The 24271-nt window shown below is 38.6% G+C and overlaps 2 protein-coding genes and 2 pseudogenes across 3 annotated transcripts; 1 reads left to right on the top strand and 3 right to left on the bottom strand.

Moving 5' to 3' along the window:
- The first annotated feature begins 6644 nt into the window (after window positions 1–6644).
- On the top strand, window positions 6645–8555 carry LOC103340592 (trimethyltridecatetraene synthase-like). The gene is made up of 2 exons (XM_008244023.2): window positions 6645–7591; window positions 7767–8555. Exons 1-2 carry the CDS (start codon window positions 6683–6685, stop codon window positions 8388–8390), a joined length of 1533 nt encoding a protein of 510 aa, XP_008242245.2. The 5' UTR covers window positions 6645–6682; the 3' UTR covers window positions 8391–8555.
- Window positions 8556–9007: 452 nt separating this feature from the next.
- Window positions 9008–10759, bottom strand: LOC107881708 (trimethyltridecatetraene synthase pseudogene; annotated as a pseudogene).
- Window positions 10760–11782: 1023 nt separating this feature from the next.
- Window positions 11783–13833, bottom strand: LOC103340656 (trimethyltridecatetraene synthase-like; annotated as a pseudogene). The gene is made up of 2 exons (XR_016122950.1): window positions 12787–13833; window positions 11783–12580 (listed from the first exon to the last, which is right to left on the bottom strand). The product of XR_016122950.1 is annotated as a trimethyltridecatetraene synthase-like (transcript).
- A 5885-nt stretch (window positions 13834–19718) lies between these two features.
- On the bottom strand, window positions 19719–21957 carry RIPK (Protein kinase superfamily protein). The gene is made up of 5 exons (XM_008244022.3): window positions 21217–21957; window positions 20989–21124; window positions 20764–20900; window positions 20538–20661; window positions 19719–20420 (listed from the first exon to the last, which is right to left on the bottom strand). The coding sequence occupies exons 1-5, from the start codon at window positions 21598–21600 to the stop codon at window positions 19867–19869; spliced, it is 1335 nt and encodes a 444-aa protein (XP_008242244.2). The 5' UTR covers window positions 21601–21957; the 3' UTR covers window positions 19719–19866.
- Between the last annotated feature and the right edge of the window lie 2314 nt (window positions 21958–24271).

Here is a 24271-nt window from a genome sequence, read left to right as displayed (position 1 = left end):
GCTAAGCTGGTACACGAATAATTAGAAAATAGGTTAGTCACCTAGTGCTAAGGCCTAGGCCTCATGATCCAGGTAGCTCTTGAACATTTCATACATGAGCTAGCTATTTCCAGTTGGTATGAAGATGAATATCAACTATCTTAAGACCCTTACCTAAGTTCAAAATCTCATTTTCCATAAATTAGATTATTTTTGAGTAATTTAAACTATCGCTTGTATAAATATAAACACACCCACCCTTATCCCCATAATACAACGGCGTCAATTTTAAGATGCATTTGGATGGGTTTTTGTTCCACCTGAGTTTCTGGTTCCAACAACAAAGGATCAAGTTTGACATTCTAAATTCCCTTTGCTTAATTAATTATTTTCATGATTTAATAACATTGATCCCCCTCTAATACCGTATTCTAAATGAGAGCCAAGGCTTTGGCCTTGTCTACATGCATGAAAGGAAATCATGGAGATTTCATATGTTGGGTTGGCAAGGAAGTTGCAGAGCTGGATTAATTTCGTGTCTCATATTATTTATTTATAACCTGTTGAGTGTTTCCTTTAACACAACCACGTCTTTGTGTTTGTGTTGTGTGTTTCCTTTAAGCCGCCCAGCATCAGGCCCAACAAACAACATGCCGTTTAAAAGCCTAGGCCAACTAATAATAAGTGACGAAATTTTTTGGGGTCTGGGGCATTTCCAGTCCCGTGAGACATGTTGGATGAGATCGTAAGCTTAAATCTTGGTGTAAGGAACTTGTAACTCACGTGATTAAGAGTATTTATTCATACATAATAAGTTCTAAGTTCAATTTCCCTCCACCAATATCTCTGATTTCTCTTTTAAGAATTGAATTTGGGATTGCGTTTGGCTTAGCATGCGTTATTTTTTGGCTGGGGGCAGGCCCGCAGAAGATGATGAATGAGGCACGTTTAATTTGAGGCATCCCTTTGATTGACCAAATAAAAAACTACATACATATGATATGAGGCACTCCAATCCCAGTGTGACCTAATGATCTTCAATTATTGGGAGGCTGCCACTGCCACTGCCGCTTGTTGTAACCTCCCCCATTACGTTCTTTATTCTTAATGATGCATCAACAGTGGACTTCCACAAAATATTCACCAAAATCCAATCATTGCATGGCTCATTGTCATTGGTCATTAAGACTCATACCTATTATGTTATACACACTAGGTTTGGTCTTGCATCCATGAAAGCAAATCATGCATGTAAAGATCAGAGGCCAGTGGACAAGGAAACTTGCAGTGTTTTTTGTTCCTAGTTCAAATCATTGGCCTCCAATCTTGATTCACATAGAGCCACCTTGTGTTTGTCATTTTTTGCAAATCAAACTATGGGTTGAATTTAAATTATTTAATGTGACAAATGCTTTTCAATGTCACCTCACCAATGAGTCTTCCATAGTTTTCTTCGCCGCGTTGTTTTGGATATATTCACTTCTTTTAGCTGTATTTGACAGTGTTGAAAATGGCTATCTGCTTCTGGCTCAGCATAGATTTTGAATTGTGATTGCCCCACTTCCTGAATTTGGCTCTTTTTTCTTTCTGTTTTGTTGAAAAATATAAAGTTTTTTAAATTTAAAGAAAAAAAAAACTATCATGGTTCGCCCAAAAATTTCAGAAAATTAACATGTCCTCTCTCACAAGAGTGGTGTTAGTTTACACCATATGCAGGCAGCCAAGGCAACTTTGACATATCTCTATTTACATTTTACACTGGATTTGAATGGTATGACTGATTTACATGTATGCTAATCTTTACTCTATATTCCCCTGCCTCTCTGGTGCAAGGGAGATTTTAAACCATTATTTCTATGGTTTTGGTGCACCACATTGTCTGAGTAATAATGTAGAGACTTTGGTGATCTTAGCTGATGATGCTTATGGCCTTGATTTTGCTGATGGTGGTTGTTCTTCTTCTTCAATTCCTTCTGTGCATCACCTTCTTTTACATCTTTAGTCGAATCAGATTCGGTAGGAACGGTGTACACAAAGGCAATGGGAATGTCATCAAAATCCTTGAGGGATTCTACGCTTTAAATATATATATTTTTATTTAAGCAATATCGCCGGGCGGCTATACTCGTTAAATATATTTTTTTATTTAAGGAGCATACCCAACCGGCAATACGCTTTAAATATATGTTTTTATTTAAGGATTATAGCCGTTCAGCTATGTTCTTTAAATATAATTTTAATTTAAGACTTATAGCCGCGCGGCTATACGCTTTAAATATATTTTTTGTATTTAACTCAAATAAAACATTCAAAGCAGGAAGGCAAATAAACCAGAAACAAATATGTTGATGCGAAAAAGTGGATTGATATTTTTTGGGCTCAACTTAGTGATGTTGGGCCTTTGGTATGCTTCATGTCTCTGTGGAGCGTGTGATCTGCAAGATAACAAACGTTCGGTAAGACCTTAGGCACCGGTGTGGTACTGGCCGAAGACTCTCCGATGCTTAAGTAAGTACGGATTTAGTAAACTTAGACTGATAGATCAATAGGTTGTATGCCGTAGGTTCTGATTATCTAAATATTATTGTACACATTAAAGTTAAAATTACATAACTTAAGCCCATGGAAAACCCATTTATAACGAGATTAATGTGTCCATAAAATACAGACACCATAACCCAAAAGTAGAAATGGATGGTGAAGTCTCAGCACATAAGGCCATTTCCAGCAGCCCTCGGGCTCGGGCTTTGGGAGCCCAAAACTAGCTTCCAGCAACAAGTGCTAGCCGGGTAGTGTGGGTCCACTTGCTGGCTAGCCCGGCGGAGGGAGCCCGAGCGAGAGCCCAACGTTAAAAAATTCAAAATCGCGTCGCTTTTGCGCCAATGGATATGTGTGACGGGCGGCCTCTCATCCTTCCGATTTCGCCTTGTCACCAATCCTAAAGCCTGGAATTTTTCCAGCAAAATGATGAAAAAAAAATCTTAAATTTTTTTTTTTAAATCCCAAAAAATACTGACTTTTTTTTTCTATAAATACCAACACCTACTCTTCAGTTTTAACAACAAATTCTCATACATCTTCTTCTTCTCCAACTATTATTCACTTTCTATTCAATAGTTTCTTCACTTTTTACTCTAAACTGTTTTCATTTTCAAGTTTAATTTTTCTCTATCATTATGGCTTTTTCTCAAGAAACCGAAGGGGCATGGAGCATCATGGAAGATGTCTTGTTGTGTGAGTGTTCGGTCCAAATTAGTCATGAAAAATTCCTTTTTATTCAAAACATTCAATACATAAAAAAACTAACCACAACCAAAGCATAAAAAAACCAAACATAACTAAACATAAAACATAAACATTAAAATCTTAAAAATGTTCTTCACTTCACTTCATTCACTGTCATTGCCTTTCACCGCTCATAAATGCTCCATTAAGTCAACTTGACGGCGTTCATGAATATACTAAGATTACATCTCTGTATATCGATCAATCATACTGTTTTTGAAAAGACCATCTCTAACCAACGGTTCATGCTCCACTGGTCCTCCATTTGGCCCTATTGGTTTTTCATAAATTCGGGTCAAGGCCGTGTTCATGGGATCGGGTTCGTACACCTCTTCAGCTGCGTAATCATACTCATCCTCCACAATCATGTTATGAAGGATGATGCATGTCATCATGATGCTCCTCAACACCTCCTCATCAAACATACGCGCCGCACCCCTAATGATCGCCCACCGAGCTTGGAGGATACCAAAGCACCTCTCCACATCCTTTCTGTAACCCTCTTGATATGTAGCAAATAATTTTTGCTTCTGGGTTGGGATGCGGAAGTGATTTCACGAATGTTGTCTACCTCGTAGATCCCATCAGCTAGATAATACCCAGTTTGGTAGATGGTATTATTGACTTCATATGTGATTTTTGGGGCTTCTCCTCTCAAAATATCATTGAACACCAGGGATTGACCCAGGACCTTCAAGTCATTTTGAGATCCAAAGAACTCCGAAAAAGGCGTGCGGACCCATGTATCGAAACACCGCAACGGCTTCAAGGATGATACTTTTTTGGCCTTTCCGATTTCCGAAATCACCCTGCCAAGAAGTTGGGCAATTCTTCCATTGCCAATGCATGCATTCGATGCTACCAATCATTCATGGAAATCTTCTCCGCTCGGCTTTAAAAGTCGTTGCAGTCCTCCAGCGTGGGTCGGCGCAGTAGTCCCTAGTATACGAGTTTTGACTGCATCACAAAATCTAACCAAACTCTCCAAGGCAATGGACTTCCCCATCCGGGCAATCTCATCCACCTGATCAGCGATGCACCATACGCCAACATTCGATAACAGCTGTGAACTTTTGTTCTAGAAGCAGTCCCAAAACACCAACACAATTTCTCTTTTGAACAAAGTATTCATCATAATTGCAAATATCATGCATGATTTTAATGAACAAATGTTGTTGCATTCTATACCTCCCTCGAAAATGAACATCATAGTACAGAAATGTTGGGATAAAATAATCTTCCATAAGATTCTTACCCCGAGAATGCCTATGTCTGTCAACATTTGGGGCACGACCTTCATGTGAACCACGATTGCTCTGGTTTTCTTCATCAAGCATGGTCACAGCTATGACAAGTTGCTGACCTAGATCTATCTGCGCTCTTTTGCTTGCAGCTCGTCTACGCCTTCTTTCTCTTATTTCTTGCTCTTGCCTCTCCAAGACCTCCTCCATGTCTGACATTGTGAATGGAAGATGAAATATGAAATCTAAAATCTGAGAAATGAAATTTTTGAGAAGATGTAGTGTGAAAGGTTTGTGAGCTGAGCCTTTGTTTTATAGAAAAATTTAGGTCGATAGACATGACGCGTGGCGCAAGTTGATAGGGTGAAAATCTTATTCGAAATTTGGAATTCAAATTAAATGTATCTGAAATGTGAAATGTGAAATTCAAATGAAAAGTTGAAATTCAAATTAAATTTATCTGAAATTTGAAATTCAGGATGACATGTGGCAATTTTATACGGTGAAAATCTTTGAAACTCGGATGAAATTTATCTGAAATTGAAATTGATGAAATTTATCTGAAATTGAAATTCAAATAAAATTTATCTGAAATTTGAAATTCAGGATGAAATTGAAAATTTGAAATTTATCCAAATTTGAAACAAAAATCTCATCTGAAAATCTTATCCGAATATTTTATCAGAAAATCTCATCCGAAAATATTGTCCAAATTAATTGTTTAGGTAAACAAATTTGTAAAGAAAACAAAAAATTGAATAGCACCCCCCTTGTCATGGCAACTATTGGAAGTAACTTACTTTTTGCAAGAGCACACTATTCCCATAAATAGTATCACCTAGCTTGCCATGGCAACATTCTCACTGCTGGAAGTGCTCTAAGAGGAACACGAATGCCTGCAAAGATTTTGGGAGGATCTAAGAGTACGGATTTTTCAAGACTGATATTGATCTCCACTCACTTAACCCAAGTGATTCCACTGTAGACACTAATTAAACATCATAATGATGATGATGACTTAAGTAATTCCTGTCTCACGGAATCAAATAAAAAAGGGGTTTAATAAATATTATATCGCTCATACCTACTTCAACTATATATTACCTGAGAATGTGATTAGGTCTTGATTGGCTAACATGTTACATGGATTCAATCAGGGACTGAGATCTAAATAAATCCAAGGAAAAGCAAATGTAACATTATGGTATAGAGGTTGCATTACTTTTACTTGTGTGTTTTTCGTAAACTTCAATAACATCAAATCATTTGATTCAGCATCATTCAACCAATCTGCATAAATTGGCCCTAGCATTCTGTCTAGTCCTTGTCTATTCTCATAACTGTAACATATGTGGGGCTCCGTAATGAGCAGTGGTTTGTTTATTACGATGCCCGAACAATGTTACAATTATGAAAATGGACAAGGCATGTGGGCTATGATATTTCTAAACTTTTTTTGATTGATTTGAGTTATTGAAGAGATCATCATCAGTATTAAAAATATATATATATTATCCTTCCAAAACCTTTGTGTGCTGTGTGGTCCTTACATCACCATCCATTTGTGTTTTATTCACATAATAATCCCGTGCAAAATTTGATCCATAAATGAGTAAATAAAGGGTTCATGTAAACAAAGAAAGAGGAACACGAATGCCTGCAAAGAAAGAGCAAAATTTGATGCATAAAACACAGACACCATAACCCAAAAGTAGAAATGGATGGTGATGTAAGTACGGATTTAGTAAACTTAGACTGACAGATCAATAGGTTGTATGCCTTTGGTTCTGATTATCTAAATATTATTGTACACATTAAAGTTAAAATTAAATAACTTAAGCCATGGAAAACCCATTTATAACGAGATTAATGTGCATAAAATACAGACACCATAACTCAAAAGTAGAAATGGATGGTGAAGTCTCAGCACATAAGAGGAACACGAATGCCTGCAAAGATTTTGGGAGGATCTAAGAGTAGGGATTTTTCAAAACTGATGTTGATCTCCACTAATTTAACCCAAGTGATTCCACTGTAGACACTAATTAAACAACATAATGACATTATTAAGATTGGAAAAAACGATTAAGAAATATCAAATCAAACCACTTACTTGGACTATAAATTACCTGCAGCTCAGTCAACTTCTCACCACTACAGCCACAAATCACATATTAATGGAGGCTTTCTCTTGGGCTGTTTTAACCCTGGCATGCCTGGCTGCCCTAGCCCTTGTCTCAAAAAATTTCTTCCCCCAACTCCATAAACTGAAATATCCACCAGGTCCTAAACCATGGCCTATAATTGGCAACCTCAACCTCATTGGTCCTCTGCCTCATCAATCCTTTCACAAATTGTCCCAAACTTATGGACCAATAATGCAGCTCAAATTTGGCTCCTACCCAGTTGTAATTGCCTCATCCCCAGAAATGGCAAAACTGTTTTTAAAGATACATGATCACATATTTGCCTCTAGACCCCAAACTGCAGCAGGCAAGTACCTCACTTATGACCACCTCAATGTCACTTGGGCACCTTATGGTCCATATTGGCGTCAAGGCAGGAAAATCTTCCTCTCCGAGCTATTCAGCGCAAGAAGACTGGAGTCTTTCGAGTATATTCGGGTTGAGGAAAGTCACGCTTTTGTGTCACGACTCTATGCCTTGTCAGGCAAGAAAATCATGCTTAAAGAGCATCTGTCACGCCTAACTCTTAGTATTATGAGCAGAATTGTGTTTGGTAAGGAGTATTTTGGCATGTCCAAATTTGAGAGTTCGATAATGTCACTCAAAGAATTTCAGGACACATTGGATGAGTTGTTCTTGCTTAGCGGGGTATTCAACATAGGGGATTGGATACCATGGCTTAAATTTTTAGACTTGCAAGGGTACGTAAAGCGAATGAAGGCCTTAACGAAAAAATTGGACCGGTTTTATGAGTTCGTGCTCGATGAACACAAGACAAAGAAGGAAGGAGTGGAGGAATTTGTGTCAGAGGATATGGTGGATTTACTGTTGCGGCTGGTTGATGACCCTAATGATCTTGAAGTTAAGCTCACTTATGACAGTGTCAAAGCTATCACTCAGGTAGCTTCTTAAATTATTTCTTATTTAATTTCCAAACATTAGGGCAATGCTCTTTGGGCAAACATAAGCATTATAACATTTGCATCCTTAGATATATGAGAATTTCTATAAAAAGACACAAAACTTAAAGATATAAACATAAATGATTCACTTTGTTCATTCAAATTAAAACCAGGACTCAGTAGCAGGAGGCACTGATACTTCTGCAACCACTTTGGAGTGGGCAATGTCTGAACTCATAAAACAACCAAACCTCATCGAAAAGGCAACACAGGAGCTTGACAAAGTGATTGGGAGAGAGAGATGGGTAGAAGAGAAAGACCTCGAAAACCTTCCTTATACAGATGCAATTATGAAAGAGACCATGAGGAAGCACCCTGTAGTGGCAATGCTACCACCACATCTAGCTCTTGAAGATTGCAATGTGGCAGGCTATGATATTTGCAAAGGAACTTTAGTGTTTGTGAACACGTGGAGCATGGGGAGAGACCCCAAGCTGTGGGATGCACCAGATGAGTTTAGGCCTGAGAGGTTCTTAGGGAAGGCAATTGATGTGAAGGGACAGAGTTTTGAGTTCTTGCCATTTGGCTCAGGAAGGAGGATGTGCCCTGGTTATAGTCTTGGACTGAAAGTGATAAGGTCTTGCTTGGCCAACATGTTACATGGGTTCAATTGGAAATTGTCTGAGAACGTGAAAAAAGAAGATTTGGGCATGGAGGAAGTTTATGGATTGTTAACTCCTCGGAAGTTCCCACTTGTTGCCGTAGTTGAACCTCGGCTACCAATCCATCTTTACTAGTGATATTGAATCGGATGGTTTCCCTGCTTGCTTTTTTTCTTTTTTTTTTTTTTTTTCCTTTTTCATCTATTTAGTGAGTGTCCGGATATGTATTATGAACCTTCTCTATAAAAATAGGACTAGTCCTACCTACTCAATAAAACTGTGTATGAATGTTTGTGATGGTAACTTGCACTGCTTTGTTGATTGCGCTGTCTCTGCATTATGCCTCTTCTCCTAGAATGAGTTAGATTAGGGAGACTTATTGACATGTGTGGTGTTTGTGGGGTGTTGGACTAATCAACCAGCTTCCGGCCATTAATGCTCGTTTTACAGTCTAAGATGATTGCCAATGCCAGATCTGGTGTGACAATTTTTATCATATATATATCCCTTTTAATTATTTATCGCCTGCCAAGTGTGTTTCATGTTGCAAATTACCCCTTCTTGCCAATTTTGCATATTTTCTGGTCATTCACGATTAAATCCACATAGCTGGAGTGGAGCCATGGACACTTGACAGTCACAGTGCAATGTCTGAACAAATTCAACAAACCACAGCTCATTATGGAGCCCTACACAATGTTACAATTATGAAAATGGACAAGGACATAACTGCTAGGGCCAATTTATGCAAATTGGTTAAATGGTGAATCGGATGATTCGATGCCATTGAAGCTTACCAAGCTCACAAGTAATGCAACCTCTGTTCCATGTTACATTTGTTTTTCCCTTCAATTTCTTTATATCTCAGTCCCTTATTGATAAAAACGAATTACAATCTTATTGAGAAGGCCTAGTTCTATTATTTTTGTTAAAACTAAGCCTCCCTACTTGATGGAACAAAGAAGAAACTTAAAGCTGGCACATTATCAAGTTCACATATAATTAGTAAAGGCGAATTGGCAGCCGAGGTTCTGTGACTACAACAAGTGGGAACTTCCGATGTGTGAGCAATCCGTAAGATTCCTCCATGCCCAAATCTTCTGTTTTCACATTTTCAGGCAGTTTCCAGGTGAACCCATGTAACATGTTAGCCAAACAAGACCTTACCATTTTCAGTGCATGATCATAACCAGGGCACATCCTCCTTCCTGAACCAAATGGCAAGAACTCAAAACTCTGTCCCTTCACATCAATTGCCTTCCCTAAGAACCTCTCAGGCCTAAACTCATCTGGTACATCCTACAGCGTGGGATCTCTCCCCATGCTCCATATGTTCACAAGCACTAGAGTTCCTTTGCAAACATCATAACCTGCCACATTGCAATCCTCAAGAGCTAAATGTGGTAGGAATACAATTACAGGGTGCTTCCTCATTGCCTCTTTCATAATAGCATCTATATAAGGAAGGTTTTCGAGGTCTTCTTCTTCTACTCATCTCTCTCTTCCAATCACTCTATCGAGCTCTTCGGTGGCCTTTTCGATGAGGTTTGGTTGTTTTATGAGTTCAGACATTGCCCATTCCAAAGTGGTAGCAGAGTTATCAGAGCCTCCAATTACCAAGTCCTGAGTGAATGCCTTGACAGTGTCATAGGTGAGCTTAACTTCAAGATCGTTAGGATCATCAACCAGCTGCAATAGTAAATCCACCGTGTCCTTTGCCACAAACTCCTCCACTCCTTCCTTCCTGGCCTTGTGTTCATTGAGCACGAACTCATAAAACCAGTCCAACTTTTTCTGTAAGGCCTTCATTCGCTTTACATAACCTTGCAAGTCAAAAACATCTAGCCACGGTATCCAATCCCTTATATTGGCTACCCCATCAAGCAAGAGCAACTCATCTATCAGGTCCTGAAATTCTTTGAGTGATATTATCTAACTCTTGGATTTGGTCAAGCTAAAACGTTCCTTACCCGACACAATTCTGCACATAATGCTAAGAGTTAGGCGTGACAGATGCTGTTTGAACACAACTGCCTTCCCTGACATGGCATAGAGTCGCGAAATAAAAGCACGATTTTCCTCAACCAGGATGTATCGAAAAGACTCTATAGACTTTTTGAGCTAAAGAGCTCAGAGATGAAAATTTTGCGGCCCTAACGCCAATATGGACCATAAGGTGCATAAGTGACATTGAGGTTGCCATAATTGAGGTACTTGCCTGCTTCAGTTTGAGGCCTAGAGGCAAAGATGTGATCATGTGTCTTTAAAAATTGCTTTGCCATTTGTGGAGATGAGGCAACTACAACTGGGCAGGAGCCAAGCTTAACCTGCATTATTGGTCCATAAGTCTGGGACAACTTGTGAGCGGATTGATGAGGCAGAGGACCAACGAGGTTGAGGTTGCCAATTATAGGCCATGGTTTGGGACCTGGTGGAAGTTTTAGCTTCTGGGGAAGGGGAAAGAGAATTTTGGAGAGAAGGGCCAGAGCAACAAGCAGTGCAAGGGTTAAAAAAACTTAAAACAGCCAAAGAAAAAGAATCCTCCTCCATTGACATTGTCGTGTACGAAGGTTGAGGATATTGCAGGTAATTTATAGTTGAAGAAGTAGCTAAGTATGTCGTCGGGTCGGCTATGATATTTCTATCATTACTCAAAGTGTGAAAAGAAGGCAAGTTAATTAGTACCTACGTACAGATGCCCCACGTTGCAATTATTCATAGAAGAAGCCTCCATTGTGTAAAGGTTGAGAAGTGCAGCCTTCACTGATATTTTCAGGTAATTTATAGTTCAAGTAGGTAGGTGGGCAATGATATTTCTTAACCTTTGTTTTAAATTTGATTTAGTGATACAGGAATGACTTAAGTTAGTGAAGATCATCATCAATCACCATTCATTTGTGTTTTATTCAAACAATAATCTCGTTTCAGTTCTGAGAATAGGCATAGAAATGCAGCATTGTCTTGCCAATACACTTAAAGTTACTCCGACAGATGCCCCACACCACACATGCTGCCATTATGGTCTCTGGCTCTTGAATTCATGGTGGGATGGTTGGTTGCCTTGCTTGAGATATTTCCATTTGGGGAATGAAGAAGAGAAAGCATGAATATCAATTATTTTTAGACCCTTACCTTATAACAAGTCGACAGCAGTGATTTTTTATGCATTTTGATGTTCCACCTGAATGTCTGTCTGGCTCTCCAACAACAGAGACGATCAAGGTTGTTTCATGTTGCAAATTTTCCCTAGATGTCAATGCTGCATATTTTCGGATGATTCACGATTAATGCCACATAGTCGGAGCCATGGAGACTTAACAGTGAGTGGAGCAGTGAGCACAGAAGAATGGCTGAACAAATGAAATAAACCACAGCGCATTATGGAGCTCCACAGGATGATTGGCTAGATGGAACTTGTCACATGTGCCACACTTACGAACCAATTCAGATTTCAGTCCCTCTTTGATAAAAACGAATTACAACTTATTGAGTAGAAGTTATTTTTTGTGAAAGCTAAGCCTCCGTACTTGACCAAAATATATATTGACAGACTACATAGATGGAACTAAAAAGAAATTTAAAGCTGGCACGATTTACATAGAGTTTTTTTATTTTGTATTTTCTATTGTTGATACCGGCGATATGTTGATGAGGAGGGATTTGAACATAGGACTTTGAGTGCAGTATGCAGGGGTAACTGCTTTTAATCAATTGAGCTACAAACCCCTCACATATAGTTAAGTTAATAAAGATGGATTGGCAGCCGAGGTTCTGTGACTGCAACAAGTGGGAACTTCCGAGGTGTGACCAATCCATAAACCTCCTCCATGCCCAAATCTTCAACTTTCACATTTTCAGACAGTTTCCAGTTACACCCATAGACTATAACCAGGGCACATCCTCCTTCCTGAACCAAATGGCAATAACTCAAAACTCTGTCCCTTCACATCAATTGCCTTCCCTAAGAACCTCTCAGGCCTAAACTCATCTGGTGCATCCCACAGTGTGGGGTCTCTTCCCATGCTCCATGGGTTCACAAACACTAGAGTCCCTTTACGAACATCATAACCTGCCACATTGCAATCTTCAAGAGCTAGATGTGGTGGTAGCATTACAACCACAGGGTGCTTCCTCATTGTCTCTTTCATAATTGCATCCATATAAGGAAGGTTTTCGAGGTCTTTCTCTTCTACCCATCTCTCCTTCCCAATCACTCTGTCAAGCTCTTCTGTTGCCTTTTCGATCAGGTTTGGCTGTTTTATGAGCTCAGACATTGCCCATTCCAAAAGGGAAGCAGAGGTATCAGTGCCTCCAGCCATCAAGTCCTGATTTTAATTTGGATGAACAAAATCAATAAGCCACGTGAACAATTTTGAGTAAAGCTTTATGTTGTGTTTTCCTACATAAGTTTTTATATAGAAATGTTCTATTGCCAGACTGCATAACGTATGGTCCAAATTCACAGTATGGCAAGAGAACATTGCAGTAATCTTAGGAAATTTAATAAGGGAATGATTTAGGAAGAATATACCTGAGTGAATGCCTTGATACTGTCATAGGTGAGCTTAACTTCAAGATCATTAGGATCATCAACCAGCTGCAATAGTAAATCCACCATGTCCTTTGCCACAAACTCCTTCACTCCTTCCTTCCTGGCCTTGTGTTCATGGAGCACAAACTCATAAAACCGGTCCATTTTTTTCTTTACGGCCTTCATTCGCTTTACATAACCTTGCAAGTCCAAAAAATCAAGCCATGGTATCCAATCCCCTATATTGGATACCTCCATTAAGCAAAAACAACTCATCTAACATGTCCTGAAATTCTTTGAGTGACATTATCGAACTCTCGAAGTCGGTCAAGCTAAAATACTCCTTCCCCAACACAATTCTGCTCATAATGCTAAGATTTAGGCGTGACAGATGCTCTTTGAGCACAATTACCTTCCCCGGCAAGGCATATAGTCGCGAAGCAAAAGCGCGATTTTCCTCAACCCGAATGTATCGAAAAGACTCTAGTCTTTTGGAGCTAAACAGCTCCGTGAGAAAAAATTTGCGGCCTTGACGCCAATATGGACCATAAGGTGCCCAGGTGACATTGAGGTAGTCATAAGTGAGGTACTTGCCCGCAGCAGTTTGAGGCCTAGAGGCAAAGATGTGATCATGTGTCTTTAAAAATTGTTTTGTCATTTCTGGAGATGAGGCAACAACAACTGGGCAGGAGCCAAACTTAAGCTGCATTATTGGTCCATACGTTTGGGACAATTTGTGAAGGGATTGATGAGGCAGAGGACCAAGGAGATTGAGGTTGCCAATTATAGGCCATGGTTTTGGACCTGGTGGAAGTTTTGGGCGTTTGGCAAATAGAATTTTGGAGAGAAGGGCCAGAGCGGCTAGCAATGCAAGGGCTAAAACAGCCAAAGAAGAAGAAGCCTCCATTGTGTGAAGGTTGAGAAGTGCAGTGTTGACTGATATTGCAGGTAATTTATAGTTAAAGGAGTTAAGTGGGTTATGATATTTCTTAACCTTTATTGTTTGATTTGGTGAGACACGAATGATTTGAGTTAGTGCTGTGTGGCCTCTACATCACCATCCGTTTGTGTGGGCTCTACATCTCCAATATTAATATATATATATATATATATATCTCTTGGACTACATCCAAGAGATTTGTATCACCACCGTTGGATGTAAATTCAACGGTTTACTCACTCTTGCACTCCTTTTAAGAAACTTTTTTGAACCATTAGATTAATATCCAACGGTGGGTGACCACAATCTCTTGGACTATCAGGACTATATATATATATATATATATAGAGAGTTTCCATTGAGGGATCCCTCAAATAAGCTTATTTAAGGGACACCCCTTGTAGGGCCCACTTCAGATTGTATTTCACTAATTCAAACCGTCTATTTTGTAGATACACATTCAAAGATCATCTTTACAAAAAATCACTTGAATCCGATATCATCTAACCATTCAATTGAGTTATTGAAATTTTAGTACTTTCTTGAAGCATCATGTTCATTGATTTTGTAGGACACAATTGGATGTCGAAACGGTTTCCAATTTGTCTAATTGTTTGTAACGATGATCTATGAATGAAGATCTAAAAAATAGATGGTTTGGATCATTGCAAAAAAAAATTGTAGAGTACCCTAAAGGGAGTCCCTCAAATAAAATTATTTGAGGGATCCCTCAATAGAAGGGGACTGATATATATATATTATCCTCCCAAAACCTTCATGTGCTGTGTGGTCTCTCTACATCACCAACCATTTGTGTTTTATTCACATAATAATCTCATGCAAAATTTGATCCAAAAACAAGTAAATAAAGGGTTCATGTAAGGAAACAAAACCTTAACCTCATGCAAGCAAAAAAACAGGCTCATTGAGTGCCCAACAGCCATACATGTAAATCTCATATTGGATTTTTAAGCGGTCATGGATTTTTGTATAAGGAACGAGAACCATGCAATGCAACCTAATGTGGTGATTGTGGGAGCGATTTCTTCCCACGAGAATATTCGATTGATTGATTCTCCTTTCTTCTTCGTCTCCTCTTTCTCCCCGCAAAATAGATCGGAATAAGAGGACCACACCCAAGAGGTGTTGGCCAAAGGCCCTCCGATACCTAAGTTAGTTCGAGAGTTTGTAGGAAAACAATAGCTAACTAAAATGGTACGGAGTTGTATGTATGGTGTGAACTGGGTGGCCGAAGACGTGTGTAGTGGCCGGAGCCTTGTGTAAGAGGGAGAAAGAGTGTGGCTGCTAGGGTTTGTGAGAAGGAATTTTTGCAGAGTTTCAGATAGAATTTTAGACGTACCTTAATCCTTTTGCATAGCCATCTATTTATAGGGGCCTCGGAGGCTAAGGTTTTAGAAGAATAATTCCACATATGAAAAGGAATTATTCTTTCCTGATTTGGCGAGATTTGTGTAATTAGGGATTTGATTTAAATCAAATCCCTAATTAAGGTAAGAATCAAATAAATCCCAATTTAATAAGGTAACTCCCAATTAGGTCAAATAATTCTCAAATTAATTAGCCTAATTATTTGACCTAAGATCTGAGATATTTTGCTTCCACAGTGATCTTTTGGAATTCTTGTTGACTAAATTAAGAAAAATATCGACATGTATGGTGTGTGTCAACAATAACTATACAGTGTTGGCTGCTGGGGGAAATGAGTGAGTGATTGAAAAACTCGCAAAATGCCTCACATGAAACGACTGACCCAAATTCCACTTTGGAACTCCGGGTTGAATCCTCTTTAAAACTGACACTGGTGGCTGTGGGTCATAAATAACCAAAATGCCCTGCAAAAATAATAACACAAACCCCGAGACCCTAACTCGTGGCTACGCCGATAACTATAGGTGCCTACGTACCCTTCCGAGGATCAAGCCACACGTAGTTCTTTCCTCTGTTCTCGATCCAGAATCGGTTTGTTTACTATAAACCTCGCTCTAGGGCGGACATTCCTGGAGTATCCAAGACTCGCGTTTAAAATCCGTCAAACGCTATATGATCTTGGAATTACCTAGATCAACATATTTGAAATTGACTGCGATCCAACGGTTCGAAACTATTGAACCCGGAAATCACACAATATGGGAGATCCGTTCGGGGTTCAAACGTTAACCAAATTGAGGTCCGCGAGTTCCTACGCGCTCGTGACGACCCAAGGATCATTTTAGAACTGAACGTGGTCTCTACCAATCTGCCCACGCGCCGACAGCGTGTGGGTGGCTTGATCAATTTCTAGCGGTCGGAAAATCTTCAAACCGCTAGCCCAAACTCCTAACTTAGGTAAAATACCCCATTTGGAACAACTTTTGTTCTTGGACATACCCCAAAAACTGGCCGGAAGTGGCCGAAACAGTGACCCAAAAATCTGCTAAAACCTAACTTAAGGAATCGAACGATCTACGCTTGAAATCTCTAAAATCATACCCAACCAGCAGCTAGAGCTCGAAAAGTAGGTGAGAAACCATACCTCACTCGACGGATTTGGCCGTCGGAGTCGCCGGAAACTCTAAAACACCGCCTAAACTCGTCCTTTTTCCAAGCTTCGAATCGGGCTCATCGTCACCGAATCGGATCGGGTCTTGGGTTGTAGAGGAGGACGAGGGGAAGAGATCTCGTGAAGGTTGCGGTAGCAACCGGGCTGAGATGGTGTCTCCAAAAATGATGGAAGTGGAGGGAATGCCAAATAAATATCACACGAAAAATCTGGTTAAATCGCAAAGAAGAAGACCGGCACTGTAGCAGCACTGTAGCTACAGTGACAATTTTTAAAATTCCCATTACGTCCTTTTCGTTTTTAGACCTTTCCTCCTTCATTACAACTCGAAATCGAGCGTGCCGCATGTCTACGAACTCGTTTCATTGTGCTCTACGCAACGGTGCAATCGAAATTCTCAAATTCCTTCCCGGTCAAAACGTCAACTTTAAACCATTAAAATATTCTAAGAGTATAATTGTCTTTTACTAGAATAAATTAATAATTAAATATTAATTAAGGACCGAGTTGTTACACCACACATATGTCCAATTATGAAAAGAGACAATGAAGTCCTTGTGCTACAATTTCTTGTTGTACCATTATTAATCATGTGTGTGCCTCTAGTTCTCTGATCATGGGTCATATGTCGAATAAGGTGCGTGACTTGTGTACTATTCATTCCTTTAGGGTGCGTTGTCAACCCAGCCCCAATCCCAAAATTATTGAGATTATGTGACATTTCCTTCGTTTGGTTATGTCAAAATTAATACTGATGCTGCTCACAAAAGTGACTCTGGTAAAGCAAGTAGTGGTGGTGTGTTTCGAGATTATCAACATCATGTTCTTGGGACATTTTGCTCCAATTTAGATGCCCCTAGTGCAGTTCATGCTGAAGCTTTAGCTGTAATTAAGGCCATTGAGCTTGCTTGGCTTCATGTTTGGCATAATGTTTGGATTGAAACTGATTCGTTGTTAGTTACTCAATTCTTTCGCTCTCCTCATTTGGTCCCCTAGTGCCTATGGATTGATTGGCAGAATTGTTTGCATCGTCTCCTACGCATGTCCTTTAAGATTTCTCATATCTTTTGTGAGGGTAATCATGCAGCTGACGCTTCAGCAAATCACGATACTTTGGGCTCTGGTTTTACATGGTGGGACACTGAACTTTCTTTAATTTTGTCTTTTTATCATCGAGACTAGTTGGGCATGCCCAATTACCGTTTTATTTAGTCTCTTTTTATTTACTCTTTCAGAGTTTTGGTCTCTTAGGTCAGCATGGTGTTGTAAATTTCTGTCACTGTCTTTCTTTTTTGCAAGGTTTTGGTTTGGTCCCCCTGCTGTTCTTGTAAATCTTTATGTTTCCTGTTAATAAAATTATGATCAAGAAGACGGGCAGGGGCTTCCGGAATGTGTTGGTCCCCTCTTCAAGGGTGGTGGATGTTTGTGCATCCGATGACCGATACTAAGGAGCTAATCTCGCCTAATCCCTTGTTCAATTAAAAAAAATTGAAGTGCTAGTGCTAAGGCCTCATGATCTAGCCCTTGAAGATTTGATACATGAGTTATTTCCAGTTGGTGAATGAAAATGAAGCATGAATATAACTATCTTAGGACCCTTATACCCCGTAAATTAGATTGATTTAAAATAATTTAGACTATCAGTTTTTTTTTTAATAAAAAAAACATTACCTTATCCCCGTAATAAGTCAATGGCATCAATTTTATAGCTAAGCTGGTACACGAATAATTAGAAAATGGGTTAGTCACCTAGTGCTAAGGCCTAGGTCTCATGATCCAGGTAGCTCTTGAACATTTCATACATGAGCTAGCTATTTCCAGTTGGTGAATGAAGATGAATATCAACTATCTTAGCCCTTACCTAAGTTCAAAATCTCATTTTCCATAAATTAGATTATTTTTGAGTAATTTAAACTATCGCTTGTATAAATATAAAAATATAAATATAAACACACCCACCCTTATCCCCGCAATACAACGGCGTCAATTTTAGGATGCATTTGGATGGGTTTTTGTTCCACCTGAGTTTCTGGTTCCAACAACAAAGGATCAAGTTCGACATTCTAAATTCCCTTTGCTTAATTAATTATTTTCATGATTTAATAACATTGATCCCCCTCTAATACTGTATTCTAAATGAGAGCCAAGGCTTTGGCCTTGTCTACATGCATGAAAGGAAATCATGGAGATTTCATATGTTGGGTTGGCAAGGAAGTTGCAGAGCTGGATTAATTTCGTGTCTCATATTATTTATTTATAATCTGTTGAGTGTTTCCTTTAACACAACCACGTCTCTGTGTTTGTGTTGTGTGTTTCCTTTAAGCCGCCCAGCATCAGGCCCAACAAACATTATGCCGTTTAAAAGCCTAGGCCTCCTAATAATAAGTGACGAAATTTTTTGGGGTCTGAGGCATTTCCAGTCCCGTGAGACATGTTGGATGAGATCGTAAGCTTAAATCTCGTGTAAGGAACTTGTAACCAATGTTTTCAAAGACGAGGCGTATAGGCTAGGCGTTTTCAGTAGCGCTCTTTATTCATAAGAGTATTTATTCATACATAATAAGTTCTAAGTTCAATTTCCCAACCACCAATATCTCTGATTTCTCTGTTAAGGATTGAATTTGGGATTGCGTTTGGCTTAGCATGCATTATTTTTTGGCTGAGGGCAGGCCCGCAGAAGATGATGAATGAGGCACGTTTAATTTGAGGCATCCCTTTGATTGACCAAATAAAAAACTACATACATATGAGGCACCCCAATCCCAGTGTGACCTAATGATCTTCAATTATTGGGAGGCTGCCACTGCTACTGCCGCTTGTTGTAACCTCCCCCATTACGTTCTTTATTCTTAATGATGCATCAACAGTGGACTTCCACAAAATATTCACCAAAATCCAATCATTGCATGGCTCATTGTCATTGGTCATTAAGACTCATACCTATTATGTTATACACACTAGGTTTGGTCTTGCATCCATGAAAGAAAATCATGCATGTAAAGATCAGAGGCCAGTGGACAAGGAAACTTGCAGTGTTTTTTGTTCCTAGTTCAAATCATTGGCCTCCAATCTTGATTCACATAGAGCCACCTTGTGTTTGTCATTTTTTGCAAATCAAACTATGGGTTGAATTTAAATTATTTAATATGACAAATGCTTTTCAATGTCACCTCACCAATGAGTCTTCCATAGTTTTCTTCTCCGCGTTGTTTTGGATATATTCACTCTGCTTAGCTGTATTTGACAGTGTTGAAAATGGCCATCTGCTTTTGGCTCAGCATAGATTGTGAATTGTGATTGCTCCACTTTTTGAATTTGGCTTTTTTTTGTGTGTCTGTTTTGTTGAAAAGGAAACCCAAATGAATATACAAAAAGACAAAGTTTTTTAAGTTAAAAGAAAAGAAAAAAAAACTATCATGGTTGGCCCAAAAATTTCAGAAAATTAACATGTCCTCTCGCACAAGAGTGGTGTTAGTTTACACCATATGCAGCCAGCCAAGGCAATTTTGACATATCTCTATTTACATTTTACACTGGATTTGAATGGTATGATTGATTTACATGTATGCTAATCTTTACTTTATATTCCCCTGCCTCTCTGGTGCAAGGGAGATTTTAAACCATTATTTCTATGGTTTTGGTGCACCATATTGTCTGAGTAATAATGTGGAGACTTTGGTGATCTTAGCTGATGATGCTTATGGCCTTGATTTTGCTGATGGTGGTTGTTCTTCTTCTTCAATTCCTTCTGTGCTTCACCTTCTTTTACATCTTTAATCGAATCGGATTCGGTAGGAACTGTGTACACAAAGGCAATGGGAATGTCATCAAAATCCTTGAGGGGCTCTAAGATCTTGACCACATCACTGATTTTTGGTCTTTGTTTTGGGCGGTGGCTGATGCATTGGTAAGCCAATGCAGCAGCCTTTCTGGCCCCTATTTCGGAGTATTGGCCTTCTAGTCTCGGGTCCATGATTCGGCTAAGTTTTCGGGGTTCATTCAGCATAGGCTTTGCCCACTCTACTAGGTTCTGCTCTCTGTGAGGTCTGTTCTTGTCCACAGATCTCCTTCCTGTTAAAAGCTCCAAGAGTACCACTCCAAAGCTATACACATCACTCATTGCTGTCAAGTGACCTGAAAACAATTCAATTCCACAGAACAAGTTTAGCAAACTAATCCAAATTTGATTGATGAAGTCTTTGAAGATTAATCTGAATTGGGTTGAATTTAAATTGTATGAACAATAAGTACCTGTCATGATGTATTCAGGAGCAGCATAGCCTTGTGTGCCCATGACTCTTGTAGAAACATGTGTGTCATCTCCTTCTGGACCATCTTTTGCTAGACCAAAATCTGAGAGCTTGGGAGTATAATCCTGGAAATTAAAAGAATATAAGCATTTTGACTAATTAACAAAAGGAACAAAAAAATTTACTCCTGGGAAAAAAAAAAGTAAACAGATTAGTTCAATACTTACAGAGTCCAACAAGATGTTTGAAGCTTTGAAGTCACGATAGATAACTGGTTTCTCTGCTTCATGGAGGAAGGCAAGGCCCTTTGCTGCTCCAAGCGCAATTTTCATTCTTATTGACCATGGCAGTGATACTGAATATCCTGTACAACAAGAAAAGAGACATTAGTCATCTGAAAATTTGAAAGCTTCTAAAATGCAAAATTTAGTTGTATGGAAAGTTAAACATACTTCTAAATAGCTGGTTCTCTAAGCTGCCTCTTGGCATGTATTCATACACCAGTAGCCTATGTTCATCTTCACAGCAATAGCCTATCAGCTTCACAAGGTGTGGATGCCTCAGTTGTCCAAGAAAGATCACCTCAGTCTGTAGAAAAAGAAATCAGTATCATCAAAACAGAGGATTTATGGAAAACCCAAGTAAATATAATGAAAAAATATTGTTCAAAAAGCACTCACCAGCCACTCCCTATGGCCTTGAGAACCATCCAAGTCCAAGAGCTTGACAGCCACAGGCTGGGCTGTCAAACCAGGCCTAAGCTTGTCATCAATGAACCCTTTGTGCACCGGTCCAAACCCGCCTTCTCCGAGAAAGTTGCTGGAGGAGAAGCTCTGTGTGATCACCTTTAGCTCCCCAAGTGTAAAGATATGAAGATTAGACCCTGCTAGAGATATGGAGAGGTCCTCTGAAAATGTTGAGCTTGGATTGCTCAAATCAGATAGAGAAAGCCTCTGGAATGAGGTCTGTTTTGCTACCACTTTCTTGCTAGCCTTTGATGATGGGCGCTCAGACTTGTAGCAATATGGGACGATGGATCTCCATGTGAGTTTCTTGACTGCCATTCTTGATGAAAATGCTTCAAACTAGTGAAGATTTCCCAGACTGAAATGTTTGCACAACTTTGTTGTTGTTGTTGTTCTTCTTCTTCTTCTTCTTCTTCTTCTTCTTCTTTTAGGGTGAAGTTTTTGGGTTTTTGAAGAATGAAAGAATTTGGTTAGAAGAAATGAGAACAGATGGTGCCAATGACAAATGATATGGAAGACTTTAAAGGAGAGGACAAGGCCTAATATTCAAAATCACCAACTGCCCTCCAAACCAAACATAGAGAAAGAGGTCTGCAACTTCTTTCTATCAACCCTTTTGAAATTTTCTATAGTTTCTGTGACATTCTCTGCATCACTCTATCTATACAACATGGAATTTTACTACCTTATTATATATTTATAGATTGCAGATTTAGGCATTACTTTATTATTTTATAAATGGGGACAATGAGTCCTTAGTCCACATAGTTGGTTCTAAGACTAAAATGACACGGTTACCCTCTCCTTGACCCTTGACTTTTAAGCATGAGGCTGAAAATAATAGAAAAAAAACAAAGGAACATTGTGTGCTTTTGAATGTAAAATTAAAAATTACAATTAAGATCTAACGAGATCTAGCTTAATGAAAAAGGATATTAACTTGCATACAAGAGGTCTCAGTTTCAAACCTTCATAGCATCTTATTTATGTGTGTGTGAGAGAAATTATCATCCATTTTAGTTTAGATTATCGCTTACACTCTTAAAAAATTTACAATTAAGAATGAATTCTTTTAGTTTTCTAATGACTCATTTGTTTTCTGTAATTGGGTGGGATGATGGATTGTAAAGCATTAGCACCCTTATAATCCTTTTCTGGAAATTAACAAAGCGGCAGAGGAAGAAAAGGTCCCGAAAAAACAAAAGCAATCCAGCTAGTATATTGAAAACTTCGCAAGAAAAACAAAGAAAAATTCAGCTGTTTCACACCAGATAAGGTATGAAATTGAGTTTCCTAGTAGTTTAGAATTTAGACTTGGTGAGGAAAAAAAAAAATACAAATTTATATATAAACTCAATCCTAAACATGTATTTATAAAAAAACCCAAGCACTATTTAAACATAGAAACACACCCAAAATCAACCTCAAAGTCAACTTTTTGGGTGTGTTTATAAATGGGTTGAGTGTATGTAATGATGGGTTTTGGGTGTGTTTATATGTTTAAATAGTGCTTGAGTTTTTATAATTTCAACTATTTTGGGTGTTTTAGTAAAACTCCCAAAAAAAAAAGGGTTGGTCTAGTTGCAATAGAGCCTAGCTTCCAGAACATTGGCCTTGAAGAAAATGCCTTTTTCCCCCAAAAAAGCATAACCAAACCCTCATGATTGCGTCACCCTAAGGAAGAATGTGAGCACAAAAGTTTAATATAAATCCAATTAGATAACCATCTGGTTTTTATGGAGTTTGGGCAGATCAGATAGATGGTCATGATTGTTTATGTTGACGTTATCGAGATCAAAGGTGGGGTCCTCTTGTAAGGTGGTTGAGGTGTCATAGCGTAGCATTAAGCTAATGACTTTGTTAATCTTCTTTTAAACAAGTTAATAGAAGATGCCGCAAGGGAAGAGGGATTAGAGGTGTGAGGGGACATTATTTCTGTCGTCACTTCATGAAAGTCAATGGGCATTGTCGTCTTTTGGGACCAGAAAGAATATGTCATTGGCTTTTCATCATCGGAAAGTTGGAAAGCAAGAATACGAGATTATTAAAGCTGGTTTTGGTTCATAAAAAGTTGGCCTTCTTTGACTTTTATATCAGTAAAAATAATAGGAAAAGGTGTTTGAATTTAAGTCAATGCGTAAAAAATAAGGTTTTTTTTTAGCATTTTTTTTTCGTCAAATTAACCAAATATGTGTGCTCACCACTATTTTTGAAGGTGACACTTATCTCATAGGTACAGGTAGCTGGTAATTGAACACGATGAATGCAACTTTAATTTATACAACATGTAATTTCATATATTTTTCTGGTTTTGAAAACCTAGTTTATAATCTGCAACTAGTGAGCTCATAGGTGCAGCTAGCATTTTTTTTATATAAAAATTCTAGACTTGCATGCATAATTCAACCAAAAAATCTACTAGCCACATATGCCATTACAATAATTGAACAGTCTAACATCAAAATTAAGATAATTTAGTGCGCCTCCACTAGTATTCTAGCATTTAGCAACTAGAAGCAAATAAAATTAATCCAAATTTGTGATAAAGAAGACAGTCTGGTTGCCCTAGCCCTAAGCCTCCTCCCCTAGGCCATGATCAACCCATGTCTCCCTCAAAAGATGAAGGCAGCTACTCATGATAAATTAATGCCCACTTCCCCTAGTTAATCCTATTTAATTAATTAGTTAATACATACCTTCAAATTTTAATCGAGTCTTTAAAATATTACCACTGCCTATTAGATGATGATTAACAATAGTGCTCATTCATGCGTCCACACACTAAACATATAACGTATAATAATCACGTGAGCAAATACAAAAACTATATGTTAATTTTTCAAATGGTCAAGAATTAGAATTTAGAATAACATGGACAACAATTAATATTCAATCAAATATCAAACTCCAACTGCCCCTACCTTCTCTTTGGAAATGGGTTTTTACCAGACAACCAAAACACAAATCAAATTCCTGAGATCGTATGCAG

The sequence above is a fragment of the Prunus mume genome, linkage group LG8 (assembly GCF_029339155.1).
Source record: "Prunus mume cultivar Tortuosa linkage group LG8, ASM2933915v1, whole genome shotgun sequence".
NCBI lineage: Eukaryota > Viridiplantae > Streptophyta > Magnoliopsida > Rosales > Rosaceae > Prunus > Prunus mume.
This window is presented reverse-complemented; position numbering and strand designations above follow the sequence as displayed.